Genomic DNA, 16,707 nt, shown 5'->3' with positions numbered 1-16,707 from the left:
CTCAAAGGATTATTGCTTTCCTCGAGCGATTTCAGCGACGTCCAATATCTCATACTCGATTCTACCCATGGAATTGAAACTAATTGAAACACAGAGGCATTGTTTATTTGATATTAAGCTTTATTAACCAGCATTATATTTTTCAGGTGACCCAAGGACCAAAGTGGATTGAAACTTTTCGAAAGGATTTAACGACAGAAGAATCTAATACGGTCTGTGGTATTAAAAATTGAGATAGTTTGTAATGATAGAAATAAATGATAGATTGTAGACGAGAATTATAAAAGATTCATCTTTTTTTTTTCAGATTTCAAAGAAGATACGACGACCGTAAGTGATTGCGTGGGGAAAGAAATCTTGTCAATGAAGAAATCACATGAATGGAAGAAGAAATAAATCGAGCGTATAATCTTTATTGAAAATATTGATTTTCAAATACGCCGAAGTTTGGTGAAAGAGAAGAAAAAAAAAAAAAAAAGAAAAGAAGAAAGAAAGCGAAATAGCATCGAAATAGCAAAATAATTATGTCGCTTTGTCCTTGCAACAAGGCTCGTGTATCTTTTTCTCTTTTGGTTTCTCAGATTTCGATGGATTTTCGGTAACACAACCGACCGTACGTCGTTCGGGTATAACCTTATGGTTAGGACACGTGTTCTTTTTAACTTTTGGAAAAAGTTTAAATTTCTTACGTTTTTTCTTTGCTTTCGGCATGTTCCCATAGGACGTACACGTGTCTTTTACTTTAATTCGTAAGGACGATTTGACGGTCCTCACGTGTACTGGCAATTTAATCGGACTGCAACTAGTCTCGATCCCTTTCATGCCATACGCATCCACGCTCTTATCGGAACATATTGGTCTAGGACCGATAGCTGCCGCGATCGCTAAAGAATTTTCAGCACATAAAAAGCAGCAACTTTTACTGATATCCCCTGTTAATCTATCACGATCTAGTTTAAATTTAGATCTTTGATCGTCGGTATATCGATTGTCCTTAGCATAGGAGACTGACTTTTCCAGATGACCAGAGTTTTTCCGTTTAAGCGCCTTTTCTCTCTTTCTTTCTGCTCTTGACTTTTTTCTTTCTTCGACAGATATCTTTGAATCCGACTGGTCAAAGGTTTGATGTTCCTTATCTCTCATCTTGGGTTGTCTCGCAGCTCTGTTAAGTCGCACACCCGAACCTTCCTCCTCCTCCTGCTCCTCCTCCTCATCCTCCTTCTTCTTCTTCTTCCTTTTACAAAATCTGCAGTAACGTTTTCTTTTTGACTTTTTACGTTTCGATTTTTTATTTAGCTTCCTCTTGTCCTTTTCACCATTCTTCTTTCTCCGTCCGCATAATTTGCCGCACCATAATGAAAGCTTGTTAGGTTTCTTCTTCTGCTTTCCCGAATATTTTTCCTCTTCCGTGTTTACGCTTCCATCCTTTCTTTTCGGCTGTCTTGGATTTTTGGATCCGTCCAAATTAAAAGATTCTGTTAGAAAATAGCGCCAAAGGGATTAAATTAATCTTTGGATTCGTAAAAACTGTTTTACCTGTTTTATTCATATCAGAGATCCATTTTCTGGAATTGATACATTTTAATTTTAACGTTGAGCTATAACCGGTAAAATGTTTCGATCGATTTTAATACTTGTTTTTATTTAAACTTCCTCATCGTGTCACGATAATAAACGTCATCGTAATTGTTTTCTTTTGTCGTTAATACGTTCAAAGATGGAAGTGTCTAAAATCATTCTCTATCACTAATCACACAATATACAGGAATTCGAAGATTAAGTGAATATTTTTATCGTACGTTTTAATTTTATAGCTCTCAATCGAAATATCTTCGCATTTCCAAAGTATATCATTTATGTAACCCAATATGGAGGTAGTAATTTAATAATTTCCACCAATAAAATTATGGCTTTTGGTAATTCGGTAAGAGTCGAGAAATTTGAGCGAATTTAAGTAACCAGAATTTCCAAATTGCCGAATTGTTTTAAGTTATCGAATAACTTTGAACGAGAATCGATTTACACGATCGATTAAAAACAAGGCGTACCACGTTTACGAGAAAATTTTATAAAAGTACAACAAAAGTTTCACTCTTGCAAATACATATACGTGCATATACACGTATACGTACATATATATACATATATATATATATATATATACAAGAGAAATTCTAACGCGCAAGAATTAATAATGCGTACGTGAAACGCGAATTCGTTTTACGCGCGTTGCGGGCAGATTAGTTCCAATCAGGGCCGCCAGAGGCGCTGAAAGACCGCTACAGTGGCTCCGGCTAGTCTCGTGAGTTAGTAACAAAGGCAAGATGGCCGCGACCTAGTGGGAGCCAGTTGTAGTTGAACGCGTCGTGCAGGAGGGTGAGAGGAAAGGATAAAATAATGTCGGTAGGGAAGTCGAGGTTCGAGCAGTGGTAGGACTGTTAGCAGTGCGTCGACAGTGGCGACTGGCCTGAGAAGAAAAAGATAAAGAAAGAAGAGAGAAAGAGAAAGAGAGAGAGAGAGAGAGACGAGCGTGCGTGTGACGAATTTTGCTGGTGCGATGCGTTTGCCAAATTTCAAGTTGTCGTCTCGAACGTGTGCGTGAGTGAGGGTCTTGCGCGCGCGAGACAGAGAGAGAGAGAGAGAGAGAGAGAGAGAGAAAAAGAGTGAGTGAGAGAGGTTCATGGTGTTGTGGTAAGAGGAGAGGAGAAGCGAGCCGTGCGTCGCGAGGCTACTTAAGAAAGAAAGAGAAAAATAATCAGAAGGGCGGAACGTTGTCGAGCTGTCGTCCAGCACGCGCGTTCTTTGTGCGTCGTGTCGTGCCGTCGTCGTCGTCGTCGTCGTCGTCGTCGTCGTCTTCGTTGTTCTCTCTCCTCTTCTCTCTCGCATCGCGTCTATCACGAGGAAGCTATAACACGATGGCGTAGTTTTCACCCGCTAAGAGAAGACCGTGACTTTGAAGGAAAAAAAAAAAAAGAAAAAAGGAAAAACGAAGGAACGATTAAAGAGGGAAGAGCAACGGGTATATTTCTAGCGAAGTTTATCGAGCAAGGACGACGGTGACCGACAGGGAGAAAGAGAGAGAGAGAGAGAGAGAGGTATCTACACAGTATACGTGTACGTAAGTAATAAAAAGAAAATAGAGAAAGAGGAAGGAAAGACGGTGTCGAGGAATCGAATAAACGAGACTGGTTAAAAAAAGGCGCGTTTTCGTAGTGTCGTCGCGTGTTCTCTTCGGGTGTGTTTTGTGTCTCTCCGTTGTGTGTGTGTGTATATATATATAATACTAGTGTGCGTGTGTATCGTTAGCTCGCGTCTCCGCGCGTCATGTCGATCCTCCTCGTACTCGTAAACGTACGTCCTCCTCACTTCGGTCACCGACTTCCCGTGAAACAAACGTACATAAGCGAGCTCTCGTTGAATTAATAATAATCATTTTCTTCCTAACCTCGCTCCATCGTCATCGTGCGGCATCATCGTCATCGTCAACGTTTACGATCGTATCTCTCTCTCTCTCTTTTTTCCTCTTTTATCGTCGTCTCCAAGAGCACATACTAAAGAAGGAAGAAAAATCAATCAGCTGTAATTTTCCCCCCTCCCCCCATTCCCCGTCCCTTTGATGAACGATTCTCCTCGATAAAGAACTTTTATAGATAGAATAAAGAAAGTGAGAGATAGTAGAAAGGAATTATGGTTACGATGATCAGTGATACGTGCGGATACGTCCTCTTCCTGCTGTTGCTGTTGCTGGTTCCATACATCGAAAGCGGTAAGTCCGTGTTACTCTTTGCATATATATATATATATGTACACATACATATGCCATATATAAACACATATGCATAGGTACGTATGTTACCATGCGTAATTCTTGTACGCGTGTATTGGTGCATTTGACCCTCGAGACGTCGGCCGTTCGGTATAATGTGTGCGTTTGTGTGTGTGCGAGCTTCGACACGTACCAGAGGAAACGAGAGACCTGCGTGATGATGATGCGTCGTCCGTATATGTATGTAGCAGCTGATAGTGTAGAACTCTTTCTCCCTCTCTCTCTCTCTCTCTCTCTCTCTCTCTCTCTCTCTCTCTCTTTCTCTCGTTCCTCTTTTTTATATACATGCACCATGAATCATCCTTCCACGAAGAGAGCTCATCGCGTGTGTCTTCTTCCTCGACCAACTCACACGACAAACACAATATTACATACGCGAGTTTCGTTACTCGCGTTAAAAGATGCATCCGTGGGAAATCTCCTTTGATCTTCTTTTACTTCTTTTTTTTTTTTCTTTTTCTTTTTTCTGTCTTCTTCTCATTTTCCTTCTACTTCTTCCCTCCTTACGATCTGTTAAACCTTTCTAGGATACTTAAGAAATTTCTTTTCTTTTTTCTTTTTTTTTTTTTTTTTTTTAATTTCTTTTCATTGTCACTTAACATCGTAAAATGTTTTTTTACAGCTGTACGAACTGTATTAACGGCGATAAGCCATTTCGATCGATATCATTCTTATCGAATACTTTAAGTATTATCTTAAAAATGCTTTTAACGAGGAGCATTTTACCATTGAAAATGTGATAGCATCGAATTTAGCGATAAGCCATAGCGAAGAATACCTTTTATACCGAAGAGTTAACCGAATGTCAGCGAGAGCCTTCCTGGAACTTTGAATCGTAGGATTAGCATCAGCGGAAGTCCCAATCAGTGGCCCTTGACGTGACTGGGTGATAGGTACACACAGTTGAAGCTACGTCATCGCACAGTTTAAACGTGTGCATACATGTACGAGGGAAGGAACACTAGGAGGTCGCTCGACTGCTAGAAAGGAAAGAGGGGAACTCTCGAGATCCTAGCTTCATCCAAGGCAAACAATCTGCTCGGACGTGATTGTCTCTATTCGCGTCGATTCGTCTCGATCCTCTCGATCTCTTTATTTTACTCGAGAACTACTTCTGGAATGGAAGTACTTCTTTTTTTTCCTTTTTTTTTTTTTTTTTTTTTTTTTTTACCCCCTACCTATTAAAGAAAAATGATTCTGCGATCATAAAAATCAAACGCGATAACTTTGCGTTATGCGAAATATTAGTTTTCTTTTTCCATATTTTTTTTCTCTCTCTTCAAATTGCACCGTCAGAGAGAAACGTTTCCTTCCTCTTAACGCTAGGAGCTTCTATAATTCGAATTTGCTAGCGTTATTGGCTCTCATGCATTGTCTTAGCTATCCTTTTCTTTCTCCATAGGAAGGTAGACGACGAGATCCCAGTGTGCTTTTAGCGAAAAGAGCCGACGGAAGCTCTTTGGTTAATGAAAATCTCGTAGGAAGAGCGAAAGGAACAACGCTGTCTTGTCGCGTTCACTGCTCTCTCTCTCTCTCTCTCACTCTTCTAAGACAAAGAGGAAAATCGTCGATTCCTAGAGGAAGTCACATCGGAAAGATGAGAATCGTCTTGGAATATAAAGATAGAATTAAGAAAAGAGATAGCGATAGCGACGTTTTACTTCTTCGCAGTTCGCATTTCTCTTTCTCTATCTCTATCACTATCTCTTTCTCTCTCTTATTTCGCGTAGAAAAGACAAAACGATAAGTTTAAATTGAAGTACATAGTCTGATATTAGTGTGCCCTAAAATTAGGATCCACCGAGTGCAGTCCATCGTCTATCATTACCGATGGAACCCTTGCGTGCCACCGTCTGGCGCTAACAGAGAAGAATTACTTCAAATTTTAGTCTCTCAGTTCTTTCAACTTATTTTTCAACTTTTACGTAGCAGAGCAACGGCACAAAATCCTGTACGATTCTCTTTTAATTCGTTTATTTATTATACGATTATACATATGTCTCGCCTATTAGCCCTCGATAATATATACGCTCGAGTTCAATAACAATGAGAAGGTCAAAATCGATGTGTGCATCAATAATTATGTAAATATATATTTCTCTTTTAGAGTCTCTTATAGCGATGGAGAATATTCTCTCACGCTCATGTCGTCAATGTCTTTTTAGATTTCAGATTTTTTTTTTTTCTTTTTTTCTTTCTTACTTCTTTTTTTACCGTCTACGTTTTCCTTTTCTTTTTTTTTTTTTTTTTTTTTTCTTTTTTCATTTTATTCTTTTCTTCTCACACGCTTCTTCGTCGTACCTTCTTCTTCGAAAGAAAAACCGTCCGAGACATACGTCGAGACGTTCGTGTCGGGACTCGGCTTGAAGAAATTTATAGTCCGTTTTTATTCGGACGAATGGAAATAAGCTACAGCGTTTCTTCCTCTCGTCATTCTTTCTTTTGCCCATTTTGCAAAACTTTGTCGCGATAAAGAACGGATGGAAAAAAAATGGTCTAAAGGAAAGGAAAAGTAATTTAAACTTCGATATGTATATGATTAAATAAATGCATATATATATATTGATTCAAGTTAGCAGAGTTTGATTTATCACGATAATAAAATATGATGATCTTAAAAAGTTGTACGGATTCGTAATCGTTTAAAGATAGTTTTCATTGTATCTTTCCTTCTATCATGTGTCGGCGACATTGTCCTCATTTTCGATAGGAACTACTTCTCGCAACGATGTTTAGGGAGACAAAGTTTCACTGGAATTTCGTACTCTTAGAGTAGGGTAGCTCTCTCTCTCTCTCTCTTTCTCTTTCTCTCTAGATAGTGAGAAAAGACAAAGAGAGAGAGAGAGAGAGAGAGAGAGAGAGAGAGAGAGAGAGAGAGAGAGAGAGAAAGGGGACATAGAAAGGGCCCTCGTATCCTCGAGAATTCGGCATTCCCAAAGATCAAGGGGTGGATCTTATAGCTCGTGGTATTCCGTATTCAGGGATATAGGTGTGCTTCGCCGCAAAACTTCCTACTCGGCATTCCTGGCACAGCCGCCGTTATTCGCCTTGGCTAGAGAGAAACTCCAACTCCGAGGCTTTAACCGAGGATATGCAAACGGCCGCGATAGTTCAACCTCGCTGCGAGTCCTTTTCCAGATTTTGACTCGCCACCGCAAATCTCCTTGCGCTTGACAACTTTAATAGCGTGCGCTTCGCAAGAAAAAAAAAAAAATAAAGAAATAAAAAACTGTAAAAGAAGAAAAAGGAGGAAAAGAAGAGGAGGAAGAGAAGAGGAGGAAGAGAAAGAAGAAAAACGCTTTGGACTTTCTTTACCTACTATTACCAAGTAATAGGATAAATAATTAACTATAATAGGGTAAGGGGAGTGAAAAATTTTTGCGAGAGGAAGAATAAGGCGCAGGAAAGAATTTGCTGAATTTTCGTTCACGAGAGATTTATAATTAAGATAGACGTTGGATCGTACGTCAAAGGTTGATTAACGCAAAGCACATCGCGGTTCGCACGTTTGGATCGAATTGAGCCGTAGCCTTAGCTGTAGCCGTATCCGCGGATGAAAAGAGCGGCAGCCGCTTGGCCCACTTCCAGAAGCTTTCCAATCGGCCTTTCCTCCGTCGGGATCATCTCTCCGAGATCCTTTTCTCGAAGCCCGATCGTCCATCGATGGGATAACGAGACCTCTCGGTCGATATCTCCTTATCATACACCTTACTATTTGTCTTTGTCTTTTATTTTTTTTCTCTATTTTTCTTTCTTTCTTATTTTTCCTTTTTATTTTTTTTTTTTCTTTTTTTCTTTTTTTTTTTTTTTTTGCACGTCTCTCTATCTACGTTAGCGACAAAGACACGAAGACTTCAAAGAAACATGGCTCGTAATCCGCGCACGATCGATAAATATTTATATTCTCGCGGACGAGCAACGTAAAACGATAAGGCGTGGAACGATAAACAATGTTTTTTCTTAGGCGGGTCGTTCGGTTACGTGAGAGAGTCTTGTGCTCGCTGTTGAATCGCGAGGTAATAAATTCCGTAACGATCTTACATCGATGGTAATTAGCTTACTTGGAATTTTCAATTAGTGGGATAAGACCATTCTTGCGGATACTAGCCGACGATCCTCTCCTTTATAAAAAGGTGTAAGACGCTTGTAATTGTCCTCGTTATATTTTTCCTTTTTTTTTTTTACAAATTATTGTCTACATACTTTGATTAATCTATTTCTTGGAAGCTGAAATTAAGTTTAAAGGTCGTCGTTGGTTAATATCGATCGATCGTCCTATGTGCCAAATAGACCGAGAATAATAATTGAAAAGTTTCACACGAGGCTTTGCGTATCGAAGACGATGTAAATCCCGTTTGTCTCGCGATCGAGATCCACCGGATCTTTTATCTTTTTCTATCTTCTTTCTCGGGTCTTTGCTCTCGATCCTTGTAAGAAAAAAGGGGGAAAAGAGAGACTTACCGAGATCTCCTTTTGGTCCTTTCCTTCCCTTCTGCCCTCGGGCTTTTCTCCAACGATCAGACCCAAGGGAGATGTTACGAACATTTTATAGGCATCTCAACGGCATCTAAGAAGGAAAAAGAATGAAAGAAAGAAAAAAAAAAATCGTTGAAGGATAATTTATACGATGAACCTTTCTCGATGAAGAATTGCCAATACGAATAGATACATAATTAGGGACATTTAAAAAATTCAACAGCAAAGTATAGAAAAGACTTCGTTATATTTTATTCGTTATAATAATCTTCGCGAACGTAGAAACGTTTAAAATAGTTTTTAAGCTCGCCTGGGAACAAAGTCTAAATCGAGGATTCGATACATCGCCATTTTCATCGAGTTCAATGAATTCTCTCTCTCTCTCTCTCTCGCTCGCGTGCTCTCTCTGTCTTTGTATCTCGTCGAAACGTTCCTATATTTTCAAAGCTCGACGTAGTATGCCGATGTGCACCATCGGATTATCGGATATCCGAAATTAATTCTCTAACGGCGTCATTTGAGAAGTTGCACTATAATTTCTAGTTCGCTCTTATGCTCGCCTAATATGGGCCACAGTTAGGAGGTAGTCGCACGTCCGAAACAATGAGAACTAATAACTGGACTAAAGATCGTAGCTATTAATCGATTTGCTTCGAAGAGAAGCATGCTATTTTAGGATGAGAAAATGATTAATGTTTATATCGTGCCAGGATTTAAGTATAGTTTTTATAAGCCAGACAATAAACAGCGGAAATTTCATATTAGTCAATACGTTCGTCTATCCGTGAAAAATAACAACTAATCGTAGATGATAAGGATACTCGTCCTTGAAAATTTGTTGTCGTAATACATAAACCCGAGCGATCTATCAAGTACAAAAACAATGAGTCCCTGTCATCGTTGAGGTTTCTTTCGAAACATTGGAAAAGATCCAAAGCGATAGTTGAGTGCAAACAATTGATCGAGTTTACGCTCTGTATAGTACGAGACCGGTTTCAAGTTGAGCGTGAGCTCTCGAAAGAGTTACACGATGAAATAATCGAATGCGAATGGCGCTTATCGATCCATCGCACAGACAGCTGTTCATAACTGCCGTGACATAACGACGAAGAGAGTCTCTCTTTCCCTTTTACCCTTAGAAACGGCGTATCGTAACAAACGTCGTGTAGACTTTATCGTTTCTCCAATGTACTCCTGTAAATCGTTGAAACGTTTTTTATTTTTATTTTTATTTTTATTTTTATTTTTATTTTTTTTTTCTTTTTTTATTCCATCCCCCTTCCCGCCCCCTTCGAACTTGTCGATATTCTCGTAGCTCGGAAAAAAAAATTTGTAAGCGTTATCCAGAATGGAAAAAGGAACGAAGGGCGTATCGTTATAACGAGCGACAAAGAAAATTCAGAAAATTGGAAAACGGTGAAATGAAAGGAAAAAGGTAAACAAGAGGAAGTATATGAAATTTCCGATAAAAAAGAAGCGCTAGTCCTTTATTAGAATGGACGGAATGATATAAATATTGCGTTTTAATAATCGACGAATACGCATGTGTTTCGAGAGCAAAAGGAAAAAACCGGCGCGATACTTTATTACCGCGCTAAACAAACGGACAGTAATAGCTCGTCGTTAGCTCGCGCGGACGGTTTGTTTTGGTTTTAGATAGGAGGAGGAGGAGGAGGAGAGGAGGAGAAAAAGAAGAAGAAAGAAAGAGAGTGACTTGGTAGAAATAGAGGAAGAGGAGGAAAGGGAGACGCGGTCGAGTCTATCCAAGTACGTGCTTCATTTTTATGTCCCCTTCGTGAGTCGGGAATAAAGCGCCCAAGCTTCTTTTTTTTTTTTTTTTTTTTTTTTTTTATTAAAATATCGGAACTTTCCTTTATTTCGGACAAGTGGAGCATTTAAACTAAATCATTTCGACTAGCCAGTTCAATTTCCAATTAACCAATTTGAGCTGTTCGCGGCAGAAGAACAGCAGGATTCGAGGCTATCCTTTGAATCTTATTCTTGGCTAGGTAAAACTGGAGCTCGGTCGAAGCTTGATAATACGATTCGTGGACAAAGGATACGTGTCGCCTTTGTCCGTGTAATTGGGAATTCATCTTTCCTCCCTCTCTCTCTCTCGCGCGCGCGCGCTTTCTGTACCCTTTCGCACTCGCATCTCCCACGAACAGTTTAGATACTCTTTGTTGACTCGACACCTAAGATTTTCTCTAAACTTCTTAGGGAATTTTTTTTAATAATATTTTTTTTACTCGACCGAAACGATTCACTCGTGAGGCGTATACGGACGTGAGATTAACACAATTTTCAAAGTAAAATCAATTTGAGAATAACGGATTTTTCAAACGGGAAATAGAGAGGGATAAATTCTTTAACGAGACACGCGAGATTCATCGAGGATCGTTTAAATTGTTAATCGAATATCACTACCAGTGTCGCATCGGTCGCGCCACTTTTCTCCGAGCAGCAGGGCGAGAGCTTTCGACGGATTCCTGCAAAACAACGAGAGGAAGGGTGGTAGGATGAGCAACGATCGATGAACGATTCGATTTTAGAATAGAAGGGTGACTGGCCGGGTGGCACGCCACGAGCAGCCTGCATTTAATTAAAACCTTGTTTTTCTCTCGCTTCTCCATTTCTCTCTCTCTCTCTCTCTCTCTCTCCTTCTCTTGACGCTTCGCTCTGGACGTACAGATCGTGAAATAATACATTTTACAAGCTTTTTCGAAAAGGTATTTTCAACTACTTGTTAAAATACTTTGTTAATTTTTTATAAATGTATCAAGTGATCGCATATTGTTGGCTTACTCGAGTAAGGATAATGATACGCATAGGAATAAACTTTGCCAGAATGGCGAATATGGTTTGCGCATTTCACGATACACACAATAACATCGCTAATGTTCGCAATGTAATTGGTGTTATACAAACGAATCGTCGTACGTTACCGGCACGAAACTTTGGCATGCGCGCGAACATAAATTCCAAGGAAACAAATACGTGCTCGAAAACGAGCTAATATGCTGGCAGTTTATTATTCATGTATGCATTTTAACACGTCAAGAAATGCAATTTATTTGCCATTTCTCAAGGTATACGATCACTATGGAGAATTTTCTATTGTTAAATGTTACTGTCGATAAAATTAATGTAATTCTCGTTTTTGTCAAGTTGGAATATAGGCAAGATGGATCTGGCGTAAGTCGTTAAAAGCCGAACGTTTCTAGGAAAGTCAAATTCCGCGAAAGACGATAGACGCGTTGAGGATAGTCTCTTTGTGCAGGAAAGTTACACATTAGGGAGTCCAGAGTCTAGACAGGCTCTCTGATCGCGTGCCGTTAGGGAAAGGGAGTAAAAGAGAAGCAGTCAGGGCCAGTGAGTGGAAAACCGCACGCGCCTACGGAAAATCAATAGCACAGCTTCCGAGCGGTGGTCCGACGGAGGTTACCCCGCGGCTTTCTTCTTTTCTGCGCACAGAAAATCGCGGACAGGGCTATTCGTTCTTTTTTTTTTTTTTTTTTTTTTTTTTTTCTTTTTTTCTTTTCCATTTTTTTTCTTCTTTTTTTTTCCCCCAGAGATTATCGGCACGAGTATCGACATGAAAATAGCAAAAATTTTAATTCTTATTAATTGTTTTTCATTTGTCTCTCTCTCTCTCCCTCCCTCCCTCCCTCCCTCCCTCCCTCCCTCCCTCTCCCTCAGTCTTCCGATATGAATGTATATTTTATTTTATAGGGTAAACTTAGACGTCAAAGATTACGAAGAAACAATGGGAACATATGTATTTGCTTGCTGTACGATTTATTTATTATACAATTTTTTGTTCGCACGCATAGTTGTATTGATTTTATAAATGACAAGAAAAAACAATGGATAGAGGAAATAATAAAAAGCTATACTTTATCGACAAATCGAAAGCTGCTTCAGTCGAATGCGTCTCGTTGGCCGTTCTGCCTGAAAGATACAGATATAGATAGAGAGAATGAGATCTGTACGCATTCAATGCGCGTATATATAAAAGTCGGTAGTGCCCGTAATTCGGTTTTCTGATCGTTCGTGAAATTGCATTATCGTTCGTTCGCATTTTTCAAGATTTACGAAAAACGTAGGTGGAAATGTCAAAATTGATAAATGAGTTTCACGTTTGTGCATTAGCCGCCCTTGTGTAAAGTTTCTCGTTTCTCTCTCTGTCTCTGTTTCTTTTTATATGCATCGTAAATATGTATTTAATGCGATCGTTTTCATTTTTCGTTTATTTCCCAGGCAATACAGCGTGTGAAAGCAGAGGGGAAAAAAAGAAATATCTAGCGTTCTGTCGCACCGATAGCGGTTTTACTTTTCCACCTGGCTTCATTCTCTCCCTTCGAATAATAAATCCTTCCCGCGGGCTGACTTTCATAAAATCCGACTGTCACTTTCTGCACAGCGTTACTCCGAAAGAGGTATTTAACCGTAATTGCATTAGTTATAAATTTCGAACGCTTCAAACATAGTCCACGTTGAGCGTTCTCTTCTTCCTCTCTCGCTCTCTCGGCCTCGATTACGTTTCGTGACTCTGCGTCTCCCGGTTCTACGACCTTTTCTCCGCATAAACCAACCCTCTACCACCCCTTTAACTCGCGTCGTTGCAAAATTCAAGCTCGCTTTAACTCTGGGAATTGACCTTTTACATCGTGAATTTTGGAGAGATAAATCGAATTTAAATTTTAAACTCTCGATGTGCAGCTTTCGCAAAAGTTAGTTAGTAGTATAGAAAGGGAATACGTGTGCTACGAAACAATGCTTTTAATGGCGTCTGTAAACAGAACAATTTTACGGCAGGACGATTAACGAACGCTTCTCGCTTCGATATATAATCTAGCCTGCGATAGAACGAGCACGGATCATCGATTATGCTGAATTGCGACACGGCCAAATTCGAAAACTTGACAACAACAAGGGTAGGAGCAATAGCTACCCAACGTGGAACATGGACAACTGGGTAGCGACGATGTGCCATCTGCCAGTGGTTAAATTACAGTTGGAAAACGGTAGGATAATCTAGCGAGTTGCAGAGTGGGACAAGGCTCGCTATCAGATCAATAATTCGCACTGCGAATGCTTCTATTTCATGAGCCACTTGAATCATCAGCTAATTCAGTCTTCCGATTTATTCGATTATCTGTATGTATATATTTATATTAGTTACATATCTGTGTGTGTGTGTGTGTATGTGTGTGTATATACGGAGAAATAGAATTTGCGTTTCAATCATATCGATCTCTCGTGTTTTAATAATTAAGATATCTCTCAAGAATTTTCCGTCCGATAAGTCGCGCTATTTTTCTCCCTTTTTTCTTCTTTTTACTTCTTTTTTTTTTTTTTTTCTTTTGCCTCTTCTTCTTCTTCTTATCATTATAATCAAATAAAAGACGGATAGAATCGATGGTATTTCAAAGTTTTCTCAAAGAACTTTCATAGAATTTTCAAAGTATAAATATTGCTCGGTTACCTGCCTCCTTCCCGTTACCCTTTAACTCCTCTTTTTTTGCTCTTTCATTGATTTGTCGAAGACTACGCTTTAACATTGTATTTCCTTTCACTAAAACGCCATAAGTAAAAGCGAAACAGTCGGTTTGAAGGAACGCCTTTTAACGGGCCCATGGATTTTCTCTTTTGATTTTAGCACGAGGCAAAGTGCCGAAACGCGTAAACGCCTTGCGAAGTGGAAAAGCGTCGAATTTCAAAGTGGTCGGACGCTCGAGAGAAAGTTACGATGAAAATGATGGATGGGATACATTGAACGCTTTTATTAAAATTCACTTTCGATCGGTAGCTCGTTCGTTAGCGGTTCTCGTTCTCTTCGACTCTATGAAAAGTCCTTTCATTCTACCCCGTCGCGTTTCCCTGTGTCTCTTATTTTTATATCCCGTACGAGATTACGCTCTACTCGTATTCAAAATAAATGGACATAATATTTTTTTATCTAACAAAAAAAAAATTTCTTTTTACATCGTTAGTTGGACAAGAGGATAAAGAGGGGGAAATGCGACAAGGGAAACTCGATCGTCGAACAAACGGAAAAACAAAAAGAACGTCGTTCTCGAGTTTCGTCGATGATGAAGACGACGAAAAGGAGAAGAAAGAAGGATCTAGGAAAATAATTGTCGTCGTCTTTCGTAGTCCTAGCAAATAAGGAATATAGAAGGTAAATAGGAGAGTCCATCGATATCCCAAGCAGGCTTGAATATTCGATGACGCCCAAGAAATAAAAAGGATACCGTCGACGCCCTTTCTTCCCATTTTTATCTTTTCCTTCTTCGTCCTCCTTTTCATTTTGCTCGTCCCTCCCTATTCACATCCTTGTTTCCCGTGAAGGAGTCCCTATTTTACTTCCAAGAACTGTTTTTCTTCTTCCTCCTTGTATTTCTTCTTTCTTTCTTTTTCTTTTTTTCTTTCTTTCTTTCGTTCTTTTTTCTTTCTTTCTTTCTTTTTTTCTTTCTTTCTCCGTCGAACGAACGATACCGGACATTTTCCGTCTTTTCGAGAGAGAGAGAGAGAGAGAGAGAGAGAGAGTTCCAAGGGAAAAAGCAATTTCGCGAAAACGACGAGCTCCTGCGCAGATTGCAACGTAATTTCGTATTTTGCCGAACGAGAACACCCTCGTGATGCTTTCTAGAAAAAGGAAAAAAAAAAAAAGGGCATCGAGGTAAAGAAGGATCAGGCGTTGCGAAAAGTTTTTTCCTTTCGCGGTTTCCTCGTGCGATTGCGTTTCCATCGATGTTAATGAATAGACTGTAATCGAATTAACCAGTAGAGTCGTACAAAGTTTCACTGCGCCCGGATATCTATATATCCGGGAAAGGAACTGCAAATGGATTTATGATTTATTCAATTTATTATTTATTAGGAAAAAATTGGGGATTATATCCGAGTAATCAGTAGACGCAAAATGAAAATAACGTGAAAATATTTTATAATGAATTAATCGTATCGTGCGATTTAACGAAAGAGAAATTCGTATTTAGGGAGTAATTTAACGCGTCGACTGTCGGATCAACGCTCGTTTTTATTCCCTTTATCGAATGATAAATATTACGAGTATGGTAACGTCCCTTTGATGTACATCGAAGTATAAGTGTTAACGAGGACGATACTAATGATACGTTTTTATCTTTCTTTTGCAAGGGCTCTCGTGTGCGAGAATCTCAACCGCAAACGGATTTCCTCGGTTGACGCACGGAGAGAACGTAAATGAAGGCTCGCACTAATTATGCAATTTAGTCTTGTCGCACTGAAAACTGCCATCTCGTAGGATTACGTCGTTACGTGGAATCCTGCGGGGAAACTTGGTGTCTATCTATTGGTGTATGCTCGTTCGTGTGATCGTGTGCACTGGTACAGAGAAGGACTATCCCCTTTAGGACGCGTTCCTAGATGCCGTCCGTAATTATTAATTATACGCGAAGTACCTCCTCAGTACTTTGATAGTTATTAATTATTGATCTAGGAACGTTCGATGATCGATTGGGAGTTAATTTGTCCGAGAAACTAATTATTCGGTTCCGTTGGTTTAGACATTTTAATATCTACGTATATGCGAGCAGATAGAGCTATAAGTACGCGTGTAATTATATATCGAGAGGCAAAGAGAGAGAGAGAGAGAGAGAGAGAGAGAGAGAGAGGGGGGGGGTTGATATCTAATTATGCACTCTTACTATGAAGCCGATTCTTAATTGGACTTTACCGAAGAAAGTTAAAGCTCTTTAGAAATGTAAAGGCAAACGGGAAAGTTTATAATGCGACATTGATGTCATTTTTTTTCTATATCTCGTGCGAATGCGAACGAGTCATGCGACGACGTCCAGCGTAATTCTCTATTTGTCATGGATCATTGGAAGCTGTGAGAAACGAACGAGTTTTGGATCTCTTCCAAAGGAGATATCGAATTCGTTCCGAGTCATCTCTCGTTCTATCCTCAGCTTTTCACATCAATCGTGCCCAGAAAACGTCCTGAGACGTTCGCGAACTTGACCTCTTTTCATTTTTCTTTTCTAAATTCCAATTCTTTTTTTTCCAATTTTTAACGATAGCCAGCGAACCAAGCATCTTTTCTTCGAAGCGATATCTCTCGGAGTATCGGTTGAAGCATCGAATGGACTATTCGAAGAACCAAGGTAAAGGTAATCGAGTCTGTAGGAGTCAAGAAGACACGGGCTTTTTCTGACTTTGTAGCGAACTTGGCAATCGGTAGTGGCATTAGATGAAAGTATGCAACAAGCCAGGTTCGAGACTGGCCCGAAGTATATCCCACGGGACGATTTCGTCGACATCCAATCTCGGTCTGCAGACTGCCGCTTCCTTCGCATTTCGTAGGAAGAACCCCACGAGCACTGTTCGGAAACCCAATTTACTGGAGAGCAACCATC

The 16,707-nt window shown here is 39.7% G+C and overlaps 2 protein-coding genes across 4 annotated transcripts in view; one reads left to right on the top strand and one right to left on the bottom strand.

The window, feature by feature from the left end:
• Positions 1 to 186: 186 nt before the first annotated feature.
• LOC118444149 (uncharacterized) lies at positions 187 to 3,578 on the bottom strand. 2 transcript variants are annotated; one of them, XM_085661130.1, is made up of 2 exons: positions 3,446 to 3,578; positions 187 to 1,475 (listed from the first exon to the last, which is right to left on the bottom strand). In XM_085661130.1, the coding sequence occupies exons 1-2, from the start codon at positions 3,459 to 3,461 to the stop codon at positions 523 to 525; spliced, it is 969 nt and encodes a 322-aa protein (XP_085517256.1). In that variant the 5' UTR covers positions 3,462 to 3,578; the 3' UTR covers positions 187 to 522. The 2 variants fall into 2 exon arrangements, with proteins under 2 accessions (XP_085517256.1, XP_085517257.1); XM_085661131.1 differs by lacking the exon at positions 3,446 to 3,578 and adding an exon at positions 1,537 to 1,805.
• A 46-nt stretch (positions 3,579 to 3,624) lies between these two features.
• Positions 3,625 to 16,707, top strand: part of kuz (zinc-dependent metalloprotease kuz) — a 63,598-nt gene continuing 50,515 nt past the window's right edge. For both annotated transcript variants that reach the window (XM_035872109.2, XM_035872112.2), the window contains exon 1: positions 3,625 to 3,766. In XM_035872109.2, coding sequence (XP_035728002.1) covers positions 3,688 to 3,766 — 79 coding nt within the window. In that variant the 5' untranslated portion in view covers positions 3,625 to 3,687. The remainder of the gene's footprint in view (positions 3,767 to 16,707) is intronic.

Source organism: Vespa mandarinia, chromosome 13, assembly GCF_050613455.1.
Source record: "Vespa mandarinia isolate Hongniang chromosome 13, ASM5061345v1, whole genome shotgun sequence".
In the NCBI taxonomy this organism is placed as follows: Eukaryota; Metazoa; Arthropoda; class Insecta; order Hymenoptera; family Vespidae; genus Vespa; species Vespa mandarinia.
Note: the sequence above shows the minus strand (reverse complement) of the source record. Positions and strands in the feature narration are given on the sequence as shown.